The following is a 19,673-nucleotide window of genomic DNA, read 5'->3' on the forward strand; positions in this document are numbered from 1 at the left end:
TATTTCTGATTAAAACAAGGATTTTCATCTTTAAGATGACTATAATAACAACAAATGTTCCTGGATAACAGTGGATATTATTCAGATGAATAAATAAATGTGGTTATCACAGATTCATAGAACAATAGACCATCATTTTACTGACTTTATGGATGGACCCCAAAAATCTCTCCCCTTTATTCCCCCTTATAGATGGTCCTGTCTCCACATGACTGTTCTTCAATGTTCATGTCTGTGTTCAACCACCTTTAGCTACAGTGGGGGTCCCTGGTCTCTGGAACCTTTATTTTGGGGGTCGTCGGCTGAAAAGGTTGAGAACCACTGCTTTAGAAAATGGGTTTGGATGCTATTTATACTCGTAAATGTCACAGAAATGATACATTTTTTTTCCATTTTAATATTCAAAGTATTTGTAGTAGTAATGATTTTTAAACAGTACCTGTACTGGTCTAGTATTTAACAGTGATTATTTTGTTACCAATAAACCAAATATGTGAACATTTATTGAAAAAACGTAGCATAGCAAAAGTATTTCATGGAACCTCATGCTTTGGTCCTCAGACCTCAGATTGAGAAGCACTGCACTAGAACATTGTGTTAATATCTGTAATTGTAGAAATGTCAAAGTTATTTCTCTTCTGTTAAAACCTATAAATCAGTGTTTAAAAAAAAAAAAAAACTGGGTTTAAATGTAAATATTCTGCTACATGCTCATGCTTTCAAACGTTTTCTTTGTCTTTGAGCGTTTCTTGGCTCTGTAGAAACAAACTAATGTACAAAACATTCCAAAAGCTGCAACGATCAGGAGAGAAAACGTGGTGTAAAGTCCCGTCTCTGCATCACTGGGGGAGAGTTTCAGACCCAAGAAGTTTATACTGGTGTCAGTGACTGGTTTGATGGTTTCTGCAGAGAACACACACACACACGCACACACACACACACACACACACACACACACACACACACCATGTGATCCATGTCAGATCATCTGTGAGGAAACACTAAGACCATTCGTTGCTTGGATATTATTCATATATATGCACATTATTTATATTTGAGAAATCAACATTTTAGTTAAACATTTCTATCTCATTTAAGTTGCCGTAGATTTTTAGCAAACACAACTAAATTAACACAGAAAACAACCAAGGCTTTGTGTGTTTTTGTTTTTTTTGTATTCTTTGTGTATTTATTTTTAGCGTATAGTTCTGTGTGTTATCGGAGTATATTGTAATTTTGGGGTAATTTTGTGCCTTTTTGAGTCATTTTGTCTATTTCTACCTTTACCAAAGAGATCTCAGTGTTATCCAAGTCATTTTGTGTGTTTTGGAGTCATTTTATTATTTTTTGTTTGTTTTTAGAGTCATTTTGTGAATTTTCATTGTGCATTTTTGCAATTATTTGTTGTATTTTGAGTCATTTTGTAGTCAGCTTGTGCATTTTTGGAGTCATTGTGTATTTTTGTTATAACCTTGTGTATTTCTGTTCATTTTTTTGTATTTTCATAGTCAGCCTGTGTATTTTTGGAGTCATTTTGTGTATTTTTATAGACTTTTTCTACATTTGTTTGCAATTATTTAGTGGCTATTTCAGAGCAGGGCTGTTTGTTCTACTCTCAGTTTTACCTCCAGGGTTCAGGCATTCATCTGGTCCTAAGGCTGGATCTGGGAACCCATTGCAGGTGATGATGGTGGAATAAGAGGAAACAGAGCCCTTTGCAACTCGAGGCAGGTTAGAGTCTGAGTGGTTGACGTAGAAAAGACCAAATCTCTCTGAGAAACCAGTGGCCCACTCCAGGTTGTCCATCAACGACCAAGCTGTGTAGCCTCGGATGTCCACGTTATCCAACAGGTACGCTGTAAAAACAAGTTTAACGCCCTTAAAACACCAACACCTACATATTTATCATTTCTCTATGAAGATGATGGATCTCTGGTACCTTTGAGCACTTGGTTGATGTAGTTGTGATAGTAGTGGCTCCTGTGGGTGTCGTTCAGGTCGATGGGGCCCCGCTCTGAGATGCCGTTCTCAGTGATGATGATCGGTGGATTTCCGTACTCTTCTTTGATGAAGTTCAATATTTTCCGGAAACCAAACGGTGAAACCTTCAGCCATGATGATCCTGAGTCCAACCAGGTACGGTCAGCGATGGTCCCTGCCCCCCTGACCAGAACAAACCTAAGGTAAGCCTAAGTCTATTTTCTGTGGCCCCCAAAGTAAAGGCACTAGAGTTAGGGTCAGTGTGTTTTTTTGAGTCAAAAAAACACACGCAATGGCAGAAAAATACACAAAACAAATACACAAAAATCAGCAAAAGTAGATAAAAAAGCATCAAAAACACACAAAATGATTGCAAAAACACGAGACGATTGAAAAGTGTACAAAAATACAACAAAAACACACAAGAATGACTCATTAAACACAAAACAACAAAAATACACAGACCAACTCAAGACAAAAAAGACAACACACACAAAATGAGTCAAAGAAAAAAGTCACTGGCAAAATTTTCATTAGTTGCACATTTAGGATGTTGGAAATCATGGAATTTAAAGGTTGCGGTAGCTAGCTTGATGTTCCATGTTAGCTATGCTGAATTCTTCCTGATGTTTAACAAGAGGTTAAATGATAACGGAAAGGTAACGGAGTGGAGTGGACAACATGACAGTTGGTCACAGCCATCACACACTGAGCAACAACTCAATGGTTCCTGTTCTAATACCTAACGTAACCTTTATTGGCTTTTTTAAACATCAAACATCAAAAAGTTATTCTGGGGTTTCCATGGATACCGTTGATGGTAACCAAAAAGTGCTGAAAATCATCAATTGAACCCACATTACAAAAGAATGGAACTAAAAAGCTATGATTTTTCTGCTTTATTAAGCAATACACACTCGATATTTCAGTAGGTAAATTTTATCTTGAAAACAATATGTTAAAAAGTATCGAACCTGAACATATTTTAACGTATTTGAAGATACTCCATTACCTGTCTGCATCATAGTGTTGTAGGTTTCCATAGGCGACGGGGAACGCCAGCACAGTCGTGTAATGGTTGAACCCAAAATAATCAAACGTTCCTTTGATTCTTTTGATTTCTTCTGGAGTAAACTCTGGTAACCTGGAGAAATACACGAGTTTGATATAAATGTCACTCAGGGTTCAGTTGTGTATTTTAATTAAGGGTTTAACGTCAGTGATCACAGGACAATGTCGGGAAAGACATTAAACAACTGCCCTTTTACCGGGATTTTGGTAAACCAGCAGCTAGACTTCTTTGTCCAATGATTGTCTTCATCATGTCACTGTAGTCTCCGTTGAACACGGGATGGGCAAACCAGCCAATGTAGAACTGTACCAGAACAAAACCAGTTAGCGTAGCATAAACCAAGGTCACATAGCTCAGATATGGTCTAAAGGAGGAAGTGTCCGACGTACCTGGACAACACGCCTCGCAGCGTCCACGTCCTCCTGCTTGTGTGGGTTCCTGGGTTCAGACCAGTCAGAGTTGATGGTAATGGAGATGATTCCATTCTGTTTTGCTCTGTATTTGTCGTTGTAGAGATGCCACGCTTCAGCGTGAGCTTTGAGCAGGTTGTGACCGACGATGTAAGGAAGCGTGCCTGGACGAAAACTGATCCCTGGGAACGCAACAAGAAAACATAGATTGAGATACTGTATGTGATAGATGGTTTTTGCTCTGCTTTTGGTCATTGTACTGTAATGTAGAATTAGTGATTCTCAAAACTTTTTTGGCTCTAGTTCCTCCTTTTTATTTCTGAATCCAAGTCCCCCCTTTGTCCGACTACAACAATTTGAATGAACTAGAATGAACTGGAACTGGATTTAACTAGTGATTAGGGATGTAACGTTTCACTCAACTCCCGATTCGATTCGATTCACGATACTGGGTTCACAATACGATTCTCTCACGATTTATTTTACAAAATGGGACTGTAGACAAATGATGACTGAAAAATACTCCTTTATAGAAAATACTGTATTATTTTCCTTTTATTTTTCATTGTCAAAAGAATCCCTTGATAAACTATTCAAAACAATGCAATTTAACTAAAAATAAATCTTGAATGAAATAAATAAAGGAATAATACAAATGAAGAAGAAGCCTATTAATTGAAATTCTGGTTCAATTTTCACAGTATTGATGTGAATCGTGATACCTATAAATCGATTTTTAACTGCCTTACGATTAATTGTTACATCCCTACTAGTGATAACACAAAATTTAAATAATCTAACTTTTTAAATAAGTGGAAACAGTATTAATCACAGTGATTCCCAAGCTTTTTTGGATTGGATTTTTGGACATTTTGATATCAAGAATTTCTCGCGTCACCAAATTATCTGGAATTACTTCTTGATCACGTTTTCAATTTTTACTGCATTTTAGTTGCACTAGATTTACAAAGTGAAGGTGTAGAAATACAGTCCTTTAAGATTATGTATTGTTTTAATTAAAAAAATAAATATATAAAACAATCGATTTACATTTTTCAGAAATTTCAGGCAGACCCATTTAAACTGGAGGCGACCCCACGGTTGGAAATCACTGATTTAGTGGCTCCTGAATAGGTGATCATTTCCAGTCATATCACGCCTAAGGTTGAACCAAGGCTGACACTTTATTTGTTTGTTTCCCTTTTTCTCTCTCTCACTTTCAAGTACCCCCTGTAGTAACACTGACGTAGGGTATTTTAATAGATTGGTTGTTCATGGTAAACTGTTGAATAAGTTTGAATATACCTGGGGCTGCTGCTCCGTATCCATGGCCAACATTAGCTATATTGTAGGGCTCATTAATCGTAATCCAAAACTTCACTTTAGGGCCAAGTCGGCTGAAGATAACATCGGCATAATCCCTGAACCTGGCCACAATAGAATCATTCTCCCAGCCTCCGATATTCTGAAGAGCTTGTGGGAGGTCCCAGTGGTACAAAGTAATCTGACAACAGAGAGACGGTTAGGGTCTGCCCTCAGGTTTTCACCTTATTTTAATGACCTGTGGCTAATATTTGCACGTACATGAGGCTGGATGTTGGCAGCGAGCAGTGCGTCCACCAGCCTGTGGTAGTAATTGAGTCCCGCCTCGTTGACGTGCTCGGTGGTGCCATTAGGAAGAACCCTGGGCCAGGATATAGAGAACCGATAATGGGTCACTTTAAGTTGCTTTAACATGGCCACGTCCTCCTCCACTTTGTTGTAGCTGTTGCAGGCGATGTCCCCGTTGTCATCGTTAAACACCCTCAGTGGAGTGTGAGCGAACGTGTCCCAGATGCTGAGACCTTTACCATCTTCTCTCCACCCCCCTTCAATCTGATTTGCACAGAAAACAAACATGTGAGAAGAGAGAAAGAAACCTTTGTGTAGTACCCTGACGATAAATGCTCTATACCTGGTACGATGCTGTGGCCGTACTCCAAATGAAATCTTTTCGAAAACGTCCGTAGAGCATTTTCTCATCGTCTGGCATGGGAAAACCGTTTTCCTTTATGACTTGATAGTAGAAATGTGCAGAGTACTTGGGGGTCCTTGGTCGGCTAGGGTTGGTGAAGTCGACATGGTGCAGCCCGAATCCGAATTTGTAGCCGTTGAGCCACTCAAAAGAATCCATGAGCATCGCTGCTACGTATCCTTTCACGTTCACGCCATCGAGTGAATAAGCTAGGGTTCAAGAAGCAACCACAGATGTGATCAAGACGCTAAACAATAAAATCTACTTCATTAAATGATTTATTTTAGAGAAGGCATACACTGTGCGATTTTTTTTTTTTCAATCGTTGTACTCAACTCCAGCTCATATTGTGCGACCGACACTGACGCAACCTGAGTGCTCACACTGTACGTTCATACACAACACGTCAGGGTCCTGTTTCTGAAAATGCAACGTAAAAATTAGAAGACATCTGAAGCATCGCCATTAAAACAGAAGAAGAACAAGAACTCAGACGTGGATAGACACTCACAATGCTAACCAAAAAGAGCTTCAAAAACAAAAACGCGGTGACGTGTGTGGACCAGGAATTATCTGGACAGATGTGAGCACTATGGTCCAACAATTCTACAGTCATCCTACAGTGTTCATGCATTTGCAGTGTGAGAGTTTGAGGTAAGCCGGTCCGTAACACTGCTTCAACAGTGAAATATCCTCACGGGGGGCGACCAGGATTTCAAACAGGTTTGACTTTCTTGCTACCATATGATTGCTGATCAGGAGCTGGTCGTGAGGTGTTAATCAATTCTTGTGACCCTATGTACACTACACCATGTATACTACACGATGCACGACACACGATTTAGCCAAGACTCGGGCCCATCCCAAAAATAGACGCACAAGTGAAAAATTGGCTCAAAATGGGCCAAAAATTGCACAGTGTATGCCCGCCCTTAGTCACCTTTGAGAGCTTCATTGATATATGTCTTGTAATAAAACACTCTGGCAGTATCATCAACAGTGGTCTTTGTGTCCGTGGCCACGCCGTTCTCAGTGACGTACACATCTGGATTTCCGTATTCCTCTTTGATCCAGTTGAGGAGTCTCCTCACGCCCCATGCCACTGCTCTTTGCTTACTGAGCGCTGTGGTTGGAGAGTCGCTGTCCTCTGCTTCCGACAGGTCTAGGTCGTACTGGTAGGATGGGGGAGAGAGCCGAGCAGTGATGTGGCTTGCTATTTTTGTGGTGTAATGATTAACACAGAACATATCTGCAGTCCCCTTCACGAAGGTCTTCTCGTCCTCGGTGAACAACGGTAACCTCGACTCTGCCAATCGCTGGAGTTCACTTTTATTTCCGACTTGCCATTTCATGGCATCAGGATAATCACCGGTCTTGAAAATGGGATGTGCAAACCAGCCCAGTTTGAACTGCAGAGCGCGGTCAGCGGCCACCACTTCTCGAGGAACGTCCACGTCTTTAGGTTCAACCCAGTCTGCGTTCAAGGCGATGGATACTTGGCCGTGCTGGGACTTGCGGTACTTATCGTCGTATGTATGATAGGCCTTTGCGTGTGCTAATATTAGATTGTGTGCTACTCTGTAAGGGGCCGCGCCAGGGTCTTTAACTTTTGGTGGGATCAGTCCGAGTCCATATCCTGACCATGCAATCGTGTAAGGCTCATTAAACGTCATCCAAAACTTCACTCTGTCACCAAATGTGGCAAAGCAGAAGTCACAGAAGTCATTAAAAATGTCAATCATTTCAACTTTGTCCCATCCAATGTCTCTCAGAGCATGTGGGAGGTCCCAATAATACAGCGTGACCATTGGAGTGATATTACTCGCCAGCAGGCCGTCGATGAGTCTGTTGTAGTAGTCGACGCCCTTCGGATTCAAGGAAGTCCGGCTCCCGTTGGGGAAGATCCTGGACCAGGATAGAGAGAATCTGTAGGACTTCACCCTCAGAGCTCGTAGCATAAACAGATCCTCGTCAAGCCTGTGGTAGCTGTCACACGCTACGTTCCCGTTAGCATTTTCAGGGATGTTCCCTGACGTCTGAGTGAAGTTGTCCCATACACTGGGCCCTTTACCATCAGCATCCCAGCCACCTTCCACCTGGTAGGCAGAGGAGGAAACTCCCCAGCTGAAGCCGTGCGGGAAGGTACCATAATGATACAGCTTTCTCTGAAAATGGGACTGATTGGAGAACTTCTCCCAGACAACTTTGGATTCAGACGGAACAGCTGATGGCGACAACGGTACTGATCTGTGACTGTAGTACATTTCCAAGCTTTTTACTGTTTTGTCTTTGGATGAAACAAAGCCATTTTGACTGATGATTTGAGCATAGAAATATGCAGATTGTTTAGGAGTTCTTGGTCGGTCGGCGTCTTCAAACCTCACATGGTGAAGACCAAATCTTTGGCTGTAGCCTTGTCTTCCTTCAAAACCATCCATGAGTGACTGCACGGTGAATCGGGCCACGTTCACTCCGTCTAAGTTCATCGCTACGAAATACAAAAAACAGAGCATTTCATGTTTGTTTCAGTCAAACAAATAAATAGAAATAACTTTTCTCAAACAACATTTAACAAAGAACACAAACTGCTTCACATAACTCTCTCAAATATATTGTGACATTTTCTCTTTGATATTTAGTACAAGTAGCCTGACTGGCGACTTTTTGATAACCGTTACTGTAAATTAAAGTGCTGTATGAATTAATTTTATTTTTTTTAACTAATCCATATTTGAAACAACACAAATAACAGGACCTTATAATTCTTATCATGTAATTACTTAATTCTATTAAGTTGTACTTACAGTAAGTTGTTTTTTTAAGTTATGCTTACTTATAAACCGATATAGTTTCATTTATTCAAAAATTATTAGTTAGTTACTCAAAAAGGAAGAACATGATATGAACTTGACATAATTAAGTTATTAAAGCTTTTTCTATAACGTTGAATATAAATTACTTAATCTTTTTAATTACTTTGAACGTTCAGGTTTAGAGTGTGTGCCACTAATTTTTATTTCTTTATCCACATTATTCCACAAATGAACCCCTAGAACAGACAGACATCTTTGTTTTACTTCTGATCTGGCTTTTGGTAAAATAATAAACATAAATTGATCTCTTAGGCTGTATTTGCTGGTTTGTAGTGAGAAGTATTTTTGTACGTCTTCTGGAAGAGCATTTATTTTACATTATCGGTGTTATTTTATTATAAACAATATATTTAAATTACTATTTCTTCCCCCTGACAGGAAGTTATCAGTAAAAACAGGACAGTAACCTTTCAGAGCCTCGTTCATGTAGCTCCTCATGTACTCGACTCTGCTCGTGTCGTTGTTAGTCGGCATCCCGTTTCCAGTTATGTAAATGGGGACCTTGATAGAGCTCAAATATTCCTTAGAAATGTAATTCAGCAGCCTGCGAAGCCCCCAGGGTGCAGAGTAGATCCAATCAGAAGCCGTAGAACCCCAGGATGGATCCACACCTGCCTGGAAGTCACCAACATTATGAGGACCAGGACTACAGCTACCATTACTGTGAATGACCACGCGGGACGTAAAATGGTTCAGGCCAAAGAAGTCAGCAGTTCCATGAATCCTCTTTTTCTCCTCGTCAGTAAAAACTGGTAGTCTTGCTGGTTCTGAGTGTAGACACTCGTTCCTTTTATGTTCGATTTGAGCTTTCAGAGTGGTGGGATAGTCTCCGTCTACAAATATGGGATGTGCAAACCAGCCCAGCATGAACTGCAAGTAGCGTTCTGCAGCTGCCAAGTCTCCAGGTGCGGACGGGTCCCCGGGTTCGGCCCAGTCCGAGTTCAAAGCGATGCCGACCTTTCCCGTTTGCGTCTTCCTGTACTTGTCATTGTAAACGTGCCAGGCTTCAGCGTGGGACTTGAGGATATTGTGAGTGACCTGAAAACAAGAGCAGACGAAATAAGCAAAGGCACGACAACTGCAATATCTACAGTCATATTAACAGCTTTAGTCCGACACAGGGGCGTCAAGTTGAGGGGCCAAATATGGACCACTTTGATCTCAAGTGGGCCACAGATTTTAGGCGGGAAGACAACATATTTCTGTGGAATAATTTGAAGAAATATTAAAATTTCTTTCCACAATTTGTGATTACAAATGACTGCCATCATGTGATGTAAGCATGGGAAAGCTGTGCAAATATTGTAGCGTTTCATTGAATTTGTGTATTTGGAGAGGCGGCCATAAGTTGATCATTTTTAGCCAAACTGGATGTTCTAAAGCAGGGGTTCTCAACCTGGAGACACTGGGAGGGCGTCGCCAGATGCCTTAAAGAAATTAAAAATATTTTTTTTTACAGTTTGAGTTGATTTTTGCCTATTTTTACCCATTTTTCTGCAACTACACCAAACTAGCCATATTTTAACCTATTTTAATCACTTTTTCTTGCAATATTTTGCGCCTTTTAATGCATTTTTGTTACATTACTCCCATTTCTGATACTTCATCAAATTTCAATGCCTTTTCTGCACATTTTTTCTATTTTCAAGAAATATTTGGCACTTCTAAACCCTTTCCACCACTTTTCCACCTAATGTCACAAATGTTGGCTCATTATTGTCCCTTTTAACCTCTTTTCACTATATTTCATGCTTATTTTTGACAATTTAACCACATTCAAGATTTGTCATGTCCATTATTTGCCAGTTTAAACTAATTGTTCCTACTCCCCCCACTTCTGCCACTTTCAAGCAAATATTGTCACTTTGAACCCTTTTGTACCACTTTTTCTGTCTGTTTTTGGACAATCTTTTAACCAATTTCTGTGGTTTCTCCACCTTTTCCACCATGTTTGGCCATTTTTCCACCTAGTTTGCTTCTGATGAAAACAAGGATTTAACTATTTAAGATGACAATTTACCAAAGTTCCTGGATAACAGTGGATATTATTCAAATTAATAAATAAATGTGGTTATCACAGATTCATAGAACAATGTTCTTGTGGGGGTCCCTGGTCTCTGGGACCTTTATTTTGGGGGTCGTGTGCTGAACAGCCTGAGAAACACTGGTCTAAAGAGCTGGATTTGGAATTTGTGTTGGACACTAGGTGTAACCTGATAGGATGAGATGACGTAGTCTGTGGCACCAGGAGGATGTTCCCCCGTTCCATAGCCAGCATGGCTCACCACCCACGGACTGCTGAACGTGTTCCAGGCTTTCACTCTGTCTCCAAACCTGGAGAAGCAGAAATCTGCAAAATCTCTAAAGGCATCAACGATGGAGGCGTTGGTCCATCCTCCGTGGTCCTGTAGAGCCTGGGGCAGGTCCCAGTGGTAGAGGGTGACCACAGGTTGAATACCCGCCTCCAGGAGACCGTTGATGAGCCTGTCATAGTACTGAGCGCCCTTCTCTGATTGGCTGTCACGATGCCCTGAGGGGAATATTCGAGCCCAGGAGATGGAGAACTGGAAGGTGTTGACTTGGAGACCTCGTAGCAGGTAGAGGTCATAATCAGCTTTGTGGTAAGAGTCACATGCCACGTCAGCGGTCTGATTGTCAAAGGCTAGGCCTGCATGTCCAAAGCGGTCCCAGATGGTCTCACCCTTCCCCCCCTCTGACCAGCCACCTTCAACCTTGAAGGACTCACTCGAGGTGGCCCATTGGAAGCCGTCTGGGAAAGAATCCCTGTAGAAGAGGTCTCGTTCTGCTGCTGTTTGAGCTCCAAACGTCTCCCAGACCGTCTGGTAGCTGGTTTTAGACTCAGAGAACCTAGTGTGATATAAAACCAGGAGAATTTGAGTTAAAGGGAAATAAATAAATCAGGATAAATATTAAAACCAAAGCAGACGTACCGAACACCCTGCATGTCCAACGATCCGAGAACGTTCCTCATGTCACAGCCCAGGATGGTTCTCTCGTTTGTCCTTAGAACTTTGTACAAATAAGGAGAGAATTTTATTTTCACTTAAAATTCAAGTTATTCTTTAAAAAGATAGATGCATTTTTTATTTTATTTTTTTTGCATTTATATTTATTTATTGCTTCATTGCTTCTTTGAAGGGACAAAGACATGGAGCACAGTGTGATAATGAAAGCACACTTTTAAATCTATCTTTCTTTTGTGTGTTTTTATGTGTTTGACTTGCACACTATTTATTTATTTAATTATGTATGTATGTATTGATGTATTTATTATTTCACATTGTTTATGAATGTCATTCATTGTCTTTCCCTTAAATATGCCTTTTAAGTAGGAGTCATACTATGTGCTATTATTATTATTATTGTTTTTAAATTGCATTTCAAAAATAATTCAGAACAATTTAATCTTAAGCATAAAAATAATTACAATTAACCTGATTACATGTAGAGATGAATATCTTTATTATTCCTGATTAATATTTAGGCTGGATTGAAGGAAGATTAAATATCACATGATTGGTTCTGACATCATTAAAATACGTATACCATTGAGGAAATCTCCCAGAAGCTGGTACCGGCTGTGGCTACAGTCTTGAACTGTTATAGAATAAATGAGGATCGGCATTTTTCCTTCATCTTTCTATAAGAAAACAAAAAAAAAAAAAGATTGTGCATCAATATGAAGTTTCTTTGGCTCAGGGCGTCACTATGCACTGTTACTGAATATAAAGTAAATCTACCTGTATGTCCTGGAGCTGACGTTGTAAATCCATGGAGGAGCCACAGTTATACTCAATGCTCACCGACAAAAAATCCACCTGATGAAGCAGTTTTATATTAAATAAACATTATTTTTTTTGTTTGCTCATGTTGTAAAATATGCTGTGGATGCAGTTTTACTGTACGATGGCTATGAATGAGATGAGGCAACTTATCACAGCGTGGCCATAAAAATGGGATTGTCTAGACATTATTAGCATTTATGTCAAATTTTAATATAATGATCAGTCTAAGTATCTGAGTCTGGATCTTTAAAAGCTAAAGACCAAGTCAAAAACCTTGGTGTTCTGATTGACTCAGATCTGACATTCAGCATCAGATCAAATCTATCACAAAAACATCTTCTACCACCTAAAGAACATCTCCAGAGTGAAAGGTTTAATGACTCAGAAAGATCAGGAGAAACTGGTCCATGCTTTTATCTCCAGCAGACTGGACTATTGTAATGGTCTTCATCAAACATCTACAGCTGGTTCAGAACGCTGCAGCTCAGGTCTGAACCAGAACAAAGAGGTCAGAACACATTAGTCCAGTTTTAAAGTCTTTACACTGGCTCCCAGTCAGCCTCAGAGGAGACTGTAAAGTTCTGCTGCTGGTGTATAAATGTGTGAATGGGTTTGGTCCAGAATACATCAGTGAGATGTTAGTCAGGTATGAACCCAGCAGGTCTCTCAGATCTATGGACACAGGTCAGATAGTGGAGACCAGAGCTCACAGTAACCATGGTGATGCTGCTTTTAGTTGTTATGCTGCAAAGAAGTGGAACAAACTGCAGCAGAGCTGAAGTCAGCATCACATGTGAACATTTTTAAATCAAAGTTAAAGGAACTATTTTTCTCTACTGCGTATGATTGAGAGAGATTTATGGTCATGTTGTTGATGTCATGTGTTTGTTGATGATTTTTATTGATTTTACTGATGATTTTAAACGTTCTTATTGATTTTAAACAATTGAATGTTTTATCATGTAAAGCACATTGAGTTGCCTTGTGTATGAAATGCGCTATACAAATAAATTTGCCTTGCCTAAGTATGAATACAGTAAAGAACAAAGGATATGAGTGGACTTTTGGAGTCATTGTGCAAATTTTTTCTATTGTTTTGTTTATTATTTCTCATTTTGTGTGTTTGTCATTGTTTTTGGAGTCATTTTGTGTATTTTTGTTGTTTGTATATTTTTCTCTTAGTTCTGTTTTTTTTTGTTGATATATTTTTTATCTTATTTTTGTGTATGTTTGTTGTTGGTTTGTATGTTTTTCTCAAATTTTTGTTGTCACTTAAGTACAGATGTGTTAAAGTTTAATGCACACCAACACAAAGTAAAGTAAACTAACTTACTTTGACTTCAGTTTTGATGTGAGATCGACCAATCACGTCCCTCGCTTTCATCCCAATGGACAGACCTCTCCCTGTGAAAAAAAAACAAACTTTCATTACATAAAGACATTTTCATCCCTATTTGTTGAAATGAAAAAAATACTATTTTTTACTCTTGAAAATATATGCTTAATAATAATAACGTAAAACTTCTTGCAGTCTAAAAAAACCTATTGTATCGTATCGTCATATTGATGACAATGCTGCACACCCCTACTATATTCCATATTTGGTCCCTGAGTGAAAACGACCTTCCTGATACGCCACTGTTATCACTGATTGGTCCAGGATAAGATCAATAATCTGCATCGGTCGATCGTCTGTTCTTCTTGCTGTCAAAGTGTTTTTTTGTTGCTATCAGCTGCTCATAAAGTTTTAGATAAATTACACACAAGTTTATCTGTTCATTATCTGGTCGATCCTCGACCTTTTCGGGATCGTGCAAAGTACTGGTAACCTTGTGTGTCAGACTGGGGGGTAAAGGCAGGGTCCACGGCAGTGTGTGTGTGTGTGTGTGGGGGGGGGGGGGATGCTCTCAGAGGCATTTAAAAACATTTTAAGATGATTTACGTTGGAATAAAAAGGGTCTTGAGTGAGAATAAACTGGTTAAGCCATGCTACATCAGGGCCCTAGCTACCACCCCCTTTAAACACAGTGAAAATGGTTCGACCCGCATGTGCGTCTACTGTGGTAGGATAATCTGAACTGTGGATGTGACGTTGAGCATCAGATAAACAGCAGCAGGAAACCATGTCTTTCCTCAAGAAAGGAAAACCAGTTCAAAAACACAGAGAAATAAAGGAGAGGGAGAGAGGGTGAAACAAGGGAAATCAACTGTATATAATATAATATAATATATATATTTATATATATATATTTTTTTAGTTATACCCCCACCCCCCAAAAGATAGAAAGCCTCCCCTAAATTGTATCAAAAGTCACAAACAGAATATTCGATAAACCACTAAAATAGAGAACAATTGATTTATAAAATACAAACAATGGATATAGAGCATTAGGATACTGGCACTGTTTTTCAGCCTTGGGGTCGGGACCCCATGTGGGGTCACCTGGAATTAAAATAAGGTTTCCTAAAATGTCTAGTAAAAAAAAAAAAACCTCTGGTAAAAACAGTATTCTTCAAATACACATCACACACAATAAATATCAAATATCTGTATCTTGTACTTTCTCAAATATAAATCTAGTTCAAATAAAATGCAGTGTCACACTTTGACACTAATCGTGGCTATTTTCTGTATTTGTAAAACACTGAACAATAAACATGATCAGAAGTTCATTCTAGAAAAAACAAGTTCTGATGAACTACGGCAGGGCCCGCGGAACGTCCCCCCTGGGCCCCAAATCAATAATTGGGCTTTGAGCGTTGATGCGTACATATCCATAAATTATATCTACCAAATATCAGCCCGATAGTTCACGTATAACAGAGAAGTGATTTTAACTAGTTTACACAACAACAAGAAGAGAAAGAGTAAAGTGAGGGTGTTTTGAGCTCGGTAGCCCCGCCCTAAAAACTGTCTCTGGGGTCGTTGGACATCTGTGATGTTCAAAATGGGGTCATGACTCAGAAGTGTTTGGGAACTTCTGAGAAAGCTTTTATAATAAAAATACTGGTTTAGTTTCCAGAGTTTGAAATGGTGGTACCACTGTGATCATGTGATTGATTGATTAGTTTCTCACCTTTGTCTGCGTAGCGTTGATGGTAGATGTCATAAATGTCGTTATGCAGTTGAAGAACATCGACTTCCTGTTTTTGGTCCCAAACGTCTCCGATGTCGCCCAGTGTCACCCACATGTGTCCAGGTGCTCCAAACTCCTGGAAGGCGAACTGGGCATACTGGTGCCACCTCTCCTGTAACTGGGGGCTCTCCCAGCCCCCGTACCTCAACTTGAGAGCGTCTGGAACCGTCGACCCATGAAGGACCAGTAGAGCTTTGAGTCCTGCTTCCTGGATCTGCTTCAGTAGAGTGTGGTAACAGTGGACCACGTCCTGTTGGGGGTCCCTGGGGCTCCCTGAGGGTAGGAGCTTCTCCCAGGACAGAGGAACTTTAAAGTGGGTCACATCTCTGCTGTGAAGATACTGAAAGTACTGCTCAGAACCATCAGGTATGGGCTGAGTACAGTCAAAGACCTCCTCCTGTCCTGGCTCTGGACCTCTAAAACCTTCCTTTTCCAGAGGTCCTGCCAGCATCACAAAGACCTCCTCCTGTCCCACCACATCATCAGAACTCTGACACACACACACACACACAACCAACACACACACAACCCACTGCAGCTTCTCCATTGTTCCTGGAGGAGGATGAAGAGACCTGGTGCATGGACGTCCACGCAGTTCTCAGGTCCACTTATTGCTCCTGGCACTACTTTATGACTGTATGATATGGTGTGAGAGACTTTGGACCCACATGGGTCATAACTACACCAACAACCTGAAGTTACATCTGGAAACAGGAAAATATAGGAAAGATATGAATTTATTCCACTTTAAATGACGAGCATGGACCAAAAAAACACAAACAACAGGAAACGTCAACATCTTAGTTTTTAAATCTATATTTTTTCTTCAACTTTACATAGTGATAATTGAAGAAATGTGCAGTTTATTTTAGTTTATGAGTTCAAACGGTTTGTAAGAAGGTTTTTCTTTCATTTTTTAAATATATGTATATATATATATATTAGTTCAAAAATATTCTTGACAATTTAAATAAAAGAATAAAAATCTGTATTTTGACTAATGTGTTTTTTTCTTCCTCCAATGTATTTGAAAAGCGTTAAGTGCGTCATTACATCACAATGTTTGATTTGAGTTTAAAATAATTAATAAATAACTATACTTACACCCCTACAAGCGTCACATTATGAAAATTCAGATCATTTAGAAAAACAACCAATCTGAGCATTAATACACAAAACAACAAAGGGTTATAAAGTGATTTTGTGTCATTTTTCCTCCATTAAGGAGCTCATATTGTTTATTACCAGGATTACATTAAAAATGTTCAACAGATTCTAACATTTGAACTAAAGATAGACTTTAGGTTGATCATGTTTGTTTGATCAGAGGGTCACATGATCAACGTTCATGTCAGCGTTTAGAATAATGAACGATCTGAGCATTAATTAACAAAGCGTTTTTAAAGTAATTTTGTGTGTTTTTCTGTCATTCTGTCTGTTTGTTGTTGTCTTACTTGTTTTGATGCATTTTGTGCATTTCTGTAATCCTTTTGTGTATTTTTACTGTAAAATGTGTTTTTTGGAGTCATATTGTGTATCTGTCATTTTTGTGTATTTCTGTTGTTTTGTTTGTTAGTACTGTGGGTTTGTGGAGTCATTTTTTTGTGTGTTTTTCTAGTCTTTTTGTGTATTTCTTGTAGTATTTTCTGTTATTCTCTTGTTTTTTTATTTTCCTGCAATGTTGTAATTCTTTGTGATTTTTTCATGTATTTTTGCTCTTGTTTTGTGTATTTTTCTGTCATTTCTGCTTTTACTTTTGGGGTCACATAAAAAGGGCAGAATGTGGCCTACGTCTGCTTTAGGCCCTGGAAGTTTTTGTTGACTTTTTAAGGAGATACAGATCAATATATTGATTCTGGATCAGTTTGAAGAATAGAAAAATCTCTTTTTCATTATTGGTGAAATAGTTATACAGTATCTCAATTCATAATTGACTGATCTTTATAAAATTGGACTCACTTATGTCGCGTTGGTTCCTCGTGTACATTTTAAACAATGTTCACCCAAAAATGGGCGTGTCCACACATTGTGAGCTACTGTATGTTATTAATAGGGATATAAATGTGTTCCAAGATTAATGTGTGAATGATCATAGAACCATGATCAGGATCATTGATCCACATAACTGATAATATGTGGAAAAGAGGAGAATTAGAAGCTTAGCAGAGGTTTAATGTAAATGTTTGTGTCTTTTTGAAGCATTTTTGTGTATTTGATCTTGTTTTTGTCTTTGGAGTCATTTCTTCCTCACACACAGTTTATTTTTCACATTATTTTTTTTGTTGGCTATGAGCAGGTTCACATTAAACTGGTTCCCTTTCTAACCAATGACTCCTAATGCTGGTCTACACTTACATATGTCTGAATATGCAAAAATCTTTTAAAATTGACATTTATCAAATAGAATACATATTTTTGAAAAAGAGTCTAATCCTAAACCTTTAAAAAAAAGCCTTTATTTCAAATTAAAAGTGCTTTGCGTGGAGGAATAGGGTTAAAAACAAACATTACATGGTTAATATAGTTCCTAAAATAACAATAATAATGATTTTAGATTTTGAAAGATTAATTAAATTTTAAATCTGGTCCAAATTTATGTAATTTTATTCCAATTCTAACGTGTAAATGTCACCTTTGAGCGTCATTGTGCAACTCTACTCTTAATGCTCATAAAGGTATCTCTATTATGATAAGAAATGTTTATTTTATGACTCTTTGTAGGATGATAATCTGTAAACCTGCTATCAGACATTTATTTGCATGTTATTCTAAAATGATTAGGGGAAACTTTGCAGCCTTTGTGACCTGTTTTTGTTTTATAATGAACTCCATCAAACCATAAAGACGATGATGAAACTGAGGAGTGAAGGAAAGTTGAAGACAATAAAGTTCTCTTTGTGTGTCAGATAAACTATTTATTATTATTATTATTATTATTATTATTATTATTATTATTATTATTATTATTATTATTATTATTATTATTATTATTGTTATTATTATTATTATTATCTGTTAATACAATGATTGCTCATTATTTTAAATGCTGACATGAATGTTAATAATTCAGCCTCTGATAAAAAAAATAAATCACATTTTATTCTTCCATTCTGCTCTATACCAAGTCATGTCCACTAGATGGCGCCAATGTCTGTTTTTTTCACAAAAAAGTAGATTTTATAGATGTTTTTTTTCAATAATAAACAATATGACTCATTGTGTAACATCATTAAAATAACATTATAATAAATTTAGCTTATTTTTAGGATTGTGTCAATAACTAAAATCTATTCTATTGATATAAATCTAGTCATTAAGTCCCACCCTCTCTTATTAACTTATTAGTCGCTGTGCTTAAATAAAGTCAGCCCTGATTTAAGTGAATGAAAACAATAAAATATTCTTATTCTAGTTTCAGTCTGTGTTGGTTTTTGTTCATACTTTGTGTTCTTTTACTGACATTCTGTGTGTTTTTATTGTTATTTTGTCTCACCTTTGTGTCATTTTGTTGCATTTTTTATTTTTGGGATGCACAGTAGTTTAGTGGTTTGCACGTCCACCTCACAGCAAGAAGGTCCTGGGTTCAAGCCCTGGGGTGGACATTTAGGTCCTCTCTGTGTGGAGCTTGCATGTTCTCCTTGTGCTGCGTAGCCTTCACTATGGCTCACAATCCAAAACGTGTGTGTGTGTTGCCCTGTGATGGACTGGCACCCTGTCCAGGGTGCACCCCCGCCTAGGCAACGACAGACCCCCATAACCCTGAAAAACAGGAACAAGCAGGTCTGAAAATGGATGGATGTTATTATTTTTTATTGCCATTTTTTCTGTCATTTTGAGTAATTTTGTCAGCATTTTGTCCACTCTTTGGAGTCATTTTGTGTGTTTTTGGATTATGTTTGTATGTTTAAGTGGTTGTATTTGTGTGTCTTTGTTGTCATTATGTCATATTTTTTTAGTTATTTATTGTACATTTTGTTATGTTATTTTTGGGGACTTGTTTTGGGAGGTCATGAGTGGCTCATGTTTGTATTATTTATTATATTTAGTTTGAATGAAGGATTCTGTCTCATCTCCATCTCCAGGCTGCGTGTGTTTGTCCTCTTTGGTGCTGCTCGTGTTTACATGAGGGTGGTAAAGTGCACACATCTGGTGCTTTTCTCCATGCTGTTAGAGCCTGAACCGCGTGTTTCCACTGATAGGTTAATCAGATGCTTGCTGGGTGTGAAAGTCTCCCTTTTGAGCCATGAAAGGCCGATGATGCTGATTGCAAACACCTGCTCACTAATTTCCTCTAATGAAAGTGTGAAGAGAAAGTGATGAAAACACATGGTGATGCTACATTATGAATTACACATTACATTTTAGACTCAAAACTAATGAG

General features: G+C 38.5%; 1 protein-coding gene across 2 annotated transcripts; it reads right to left on the minus strand.

Moving 5' to 3' along the window:
• Positions 1 to 391: 391 nt before the first annotated feature.
• Positions 392 to 15,914, minus strand: LOC114455541 (lactase-phlorizin hydrolase). Of its 2 annotated transcripts, XM_028436865.1 has the most exons (17): positions 15,233 to 15,914; positions 13,489 to 13,559; positions 12,111 to 12,188; positions 11,917 to 12,010; positions 11,301 to 11,379; positions 10,563 to 11,217; positions 8,757 to 9,387; positions 6,417 to 7,964; positions 5,417 to 5,685; positions 5,047 to 5,337; positions 4,768 to 4,966; positions 3,442 to 3,644; positions 3,249 to 3,355; positions 2,993 to 3,124; positions 1,940 to 2,163; positions 1,626 to 1,856; positions 392 to 903 (listed from the first exon to the last, which is right to left on the minus strand). In XM_028436865.1, exons 1-17 carry the CDS (start codon positions 15,837 to 15,839, stop codon positions 704 to 706), a joined length of 5,619 nt encoding a protein of 1,872 aa, XP_028292666.1. In that variant the 5' UTR covers positions 15,840 to 15,914; the 3' UTR covers positions 392 to 703. The 2 variants fall into 2 exon arrangements, with proteins under 2 accessions (XP_028292666.1, XP_028292667.1); XM_028436866.1 differs by lacking the exons at positions 11,917 to 12,010; positions 12,111 to 12,188; positions 15,233 to 15,914.
• Positions 15,915 to 19,673: the final 3,759 nt, after the last annotated feature.

The sequence above is a fragment of the Gouania willdenowi genome, chromosome 21, assembly GCF_900634775.1.
Source record: "Gouania willdenowi chromosome 21, fGouWil2.1, whole genome shotgun sequence".
NCBI classification, from domain to species: Eukaryota; Metazoa; Chordata; class Actinopteri; order Blenniiformes; family Gobiesocidae; genus Gouania; species Gouania willdenowi.

Excerpts from the sequence above, each read along its gene's own strand:
- LOC114455541 (XM_028436865.1), bottom strand. The coding sequence starts at position 15,839 with ATGGAGAAGCTGCAGTGGGTTGTGTGTGTGTTGGTTGTGTGTGTGTGT. Across the intron at positions 13,560-15,232 it reads TCAACGCTACGCAGACAAAG|GGAGAGGTCTGTCCATTGGG; the intron begins GTGAGAAACTAA and ends TTTTTTTCACAG. Across the intron at positions 12,011-12,110 it reads GTCAGCTCCAGGACATACAG|AAAGATGAAGGAAAAATGCC; the intron begins GTAGATTTACTT and ends GTTTTCTTATAG.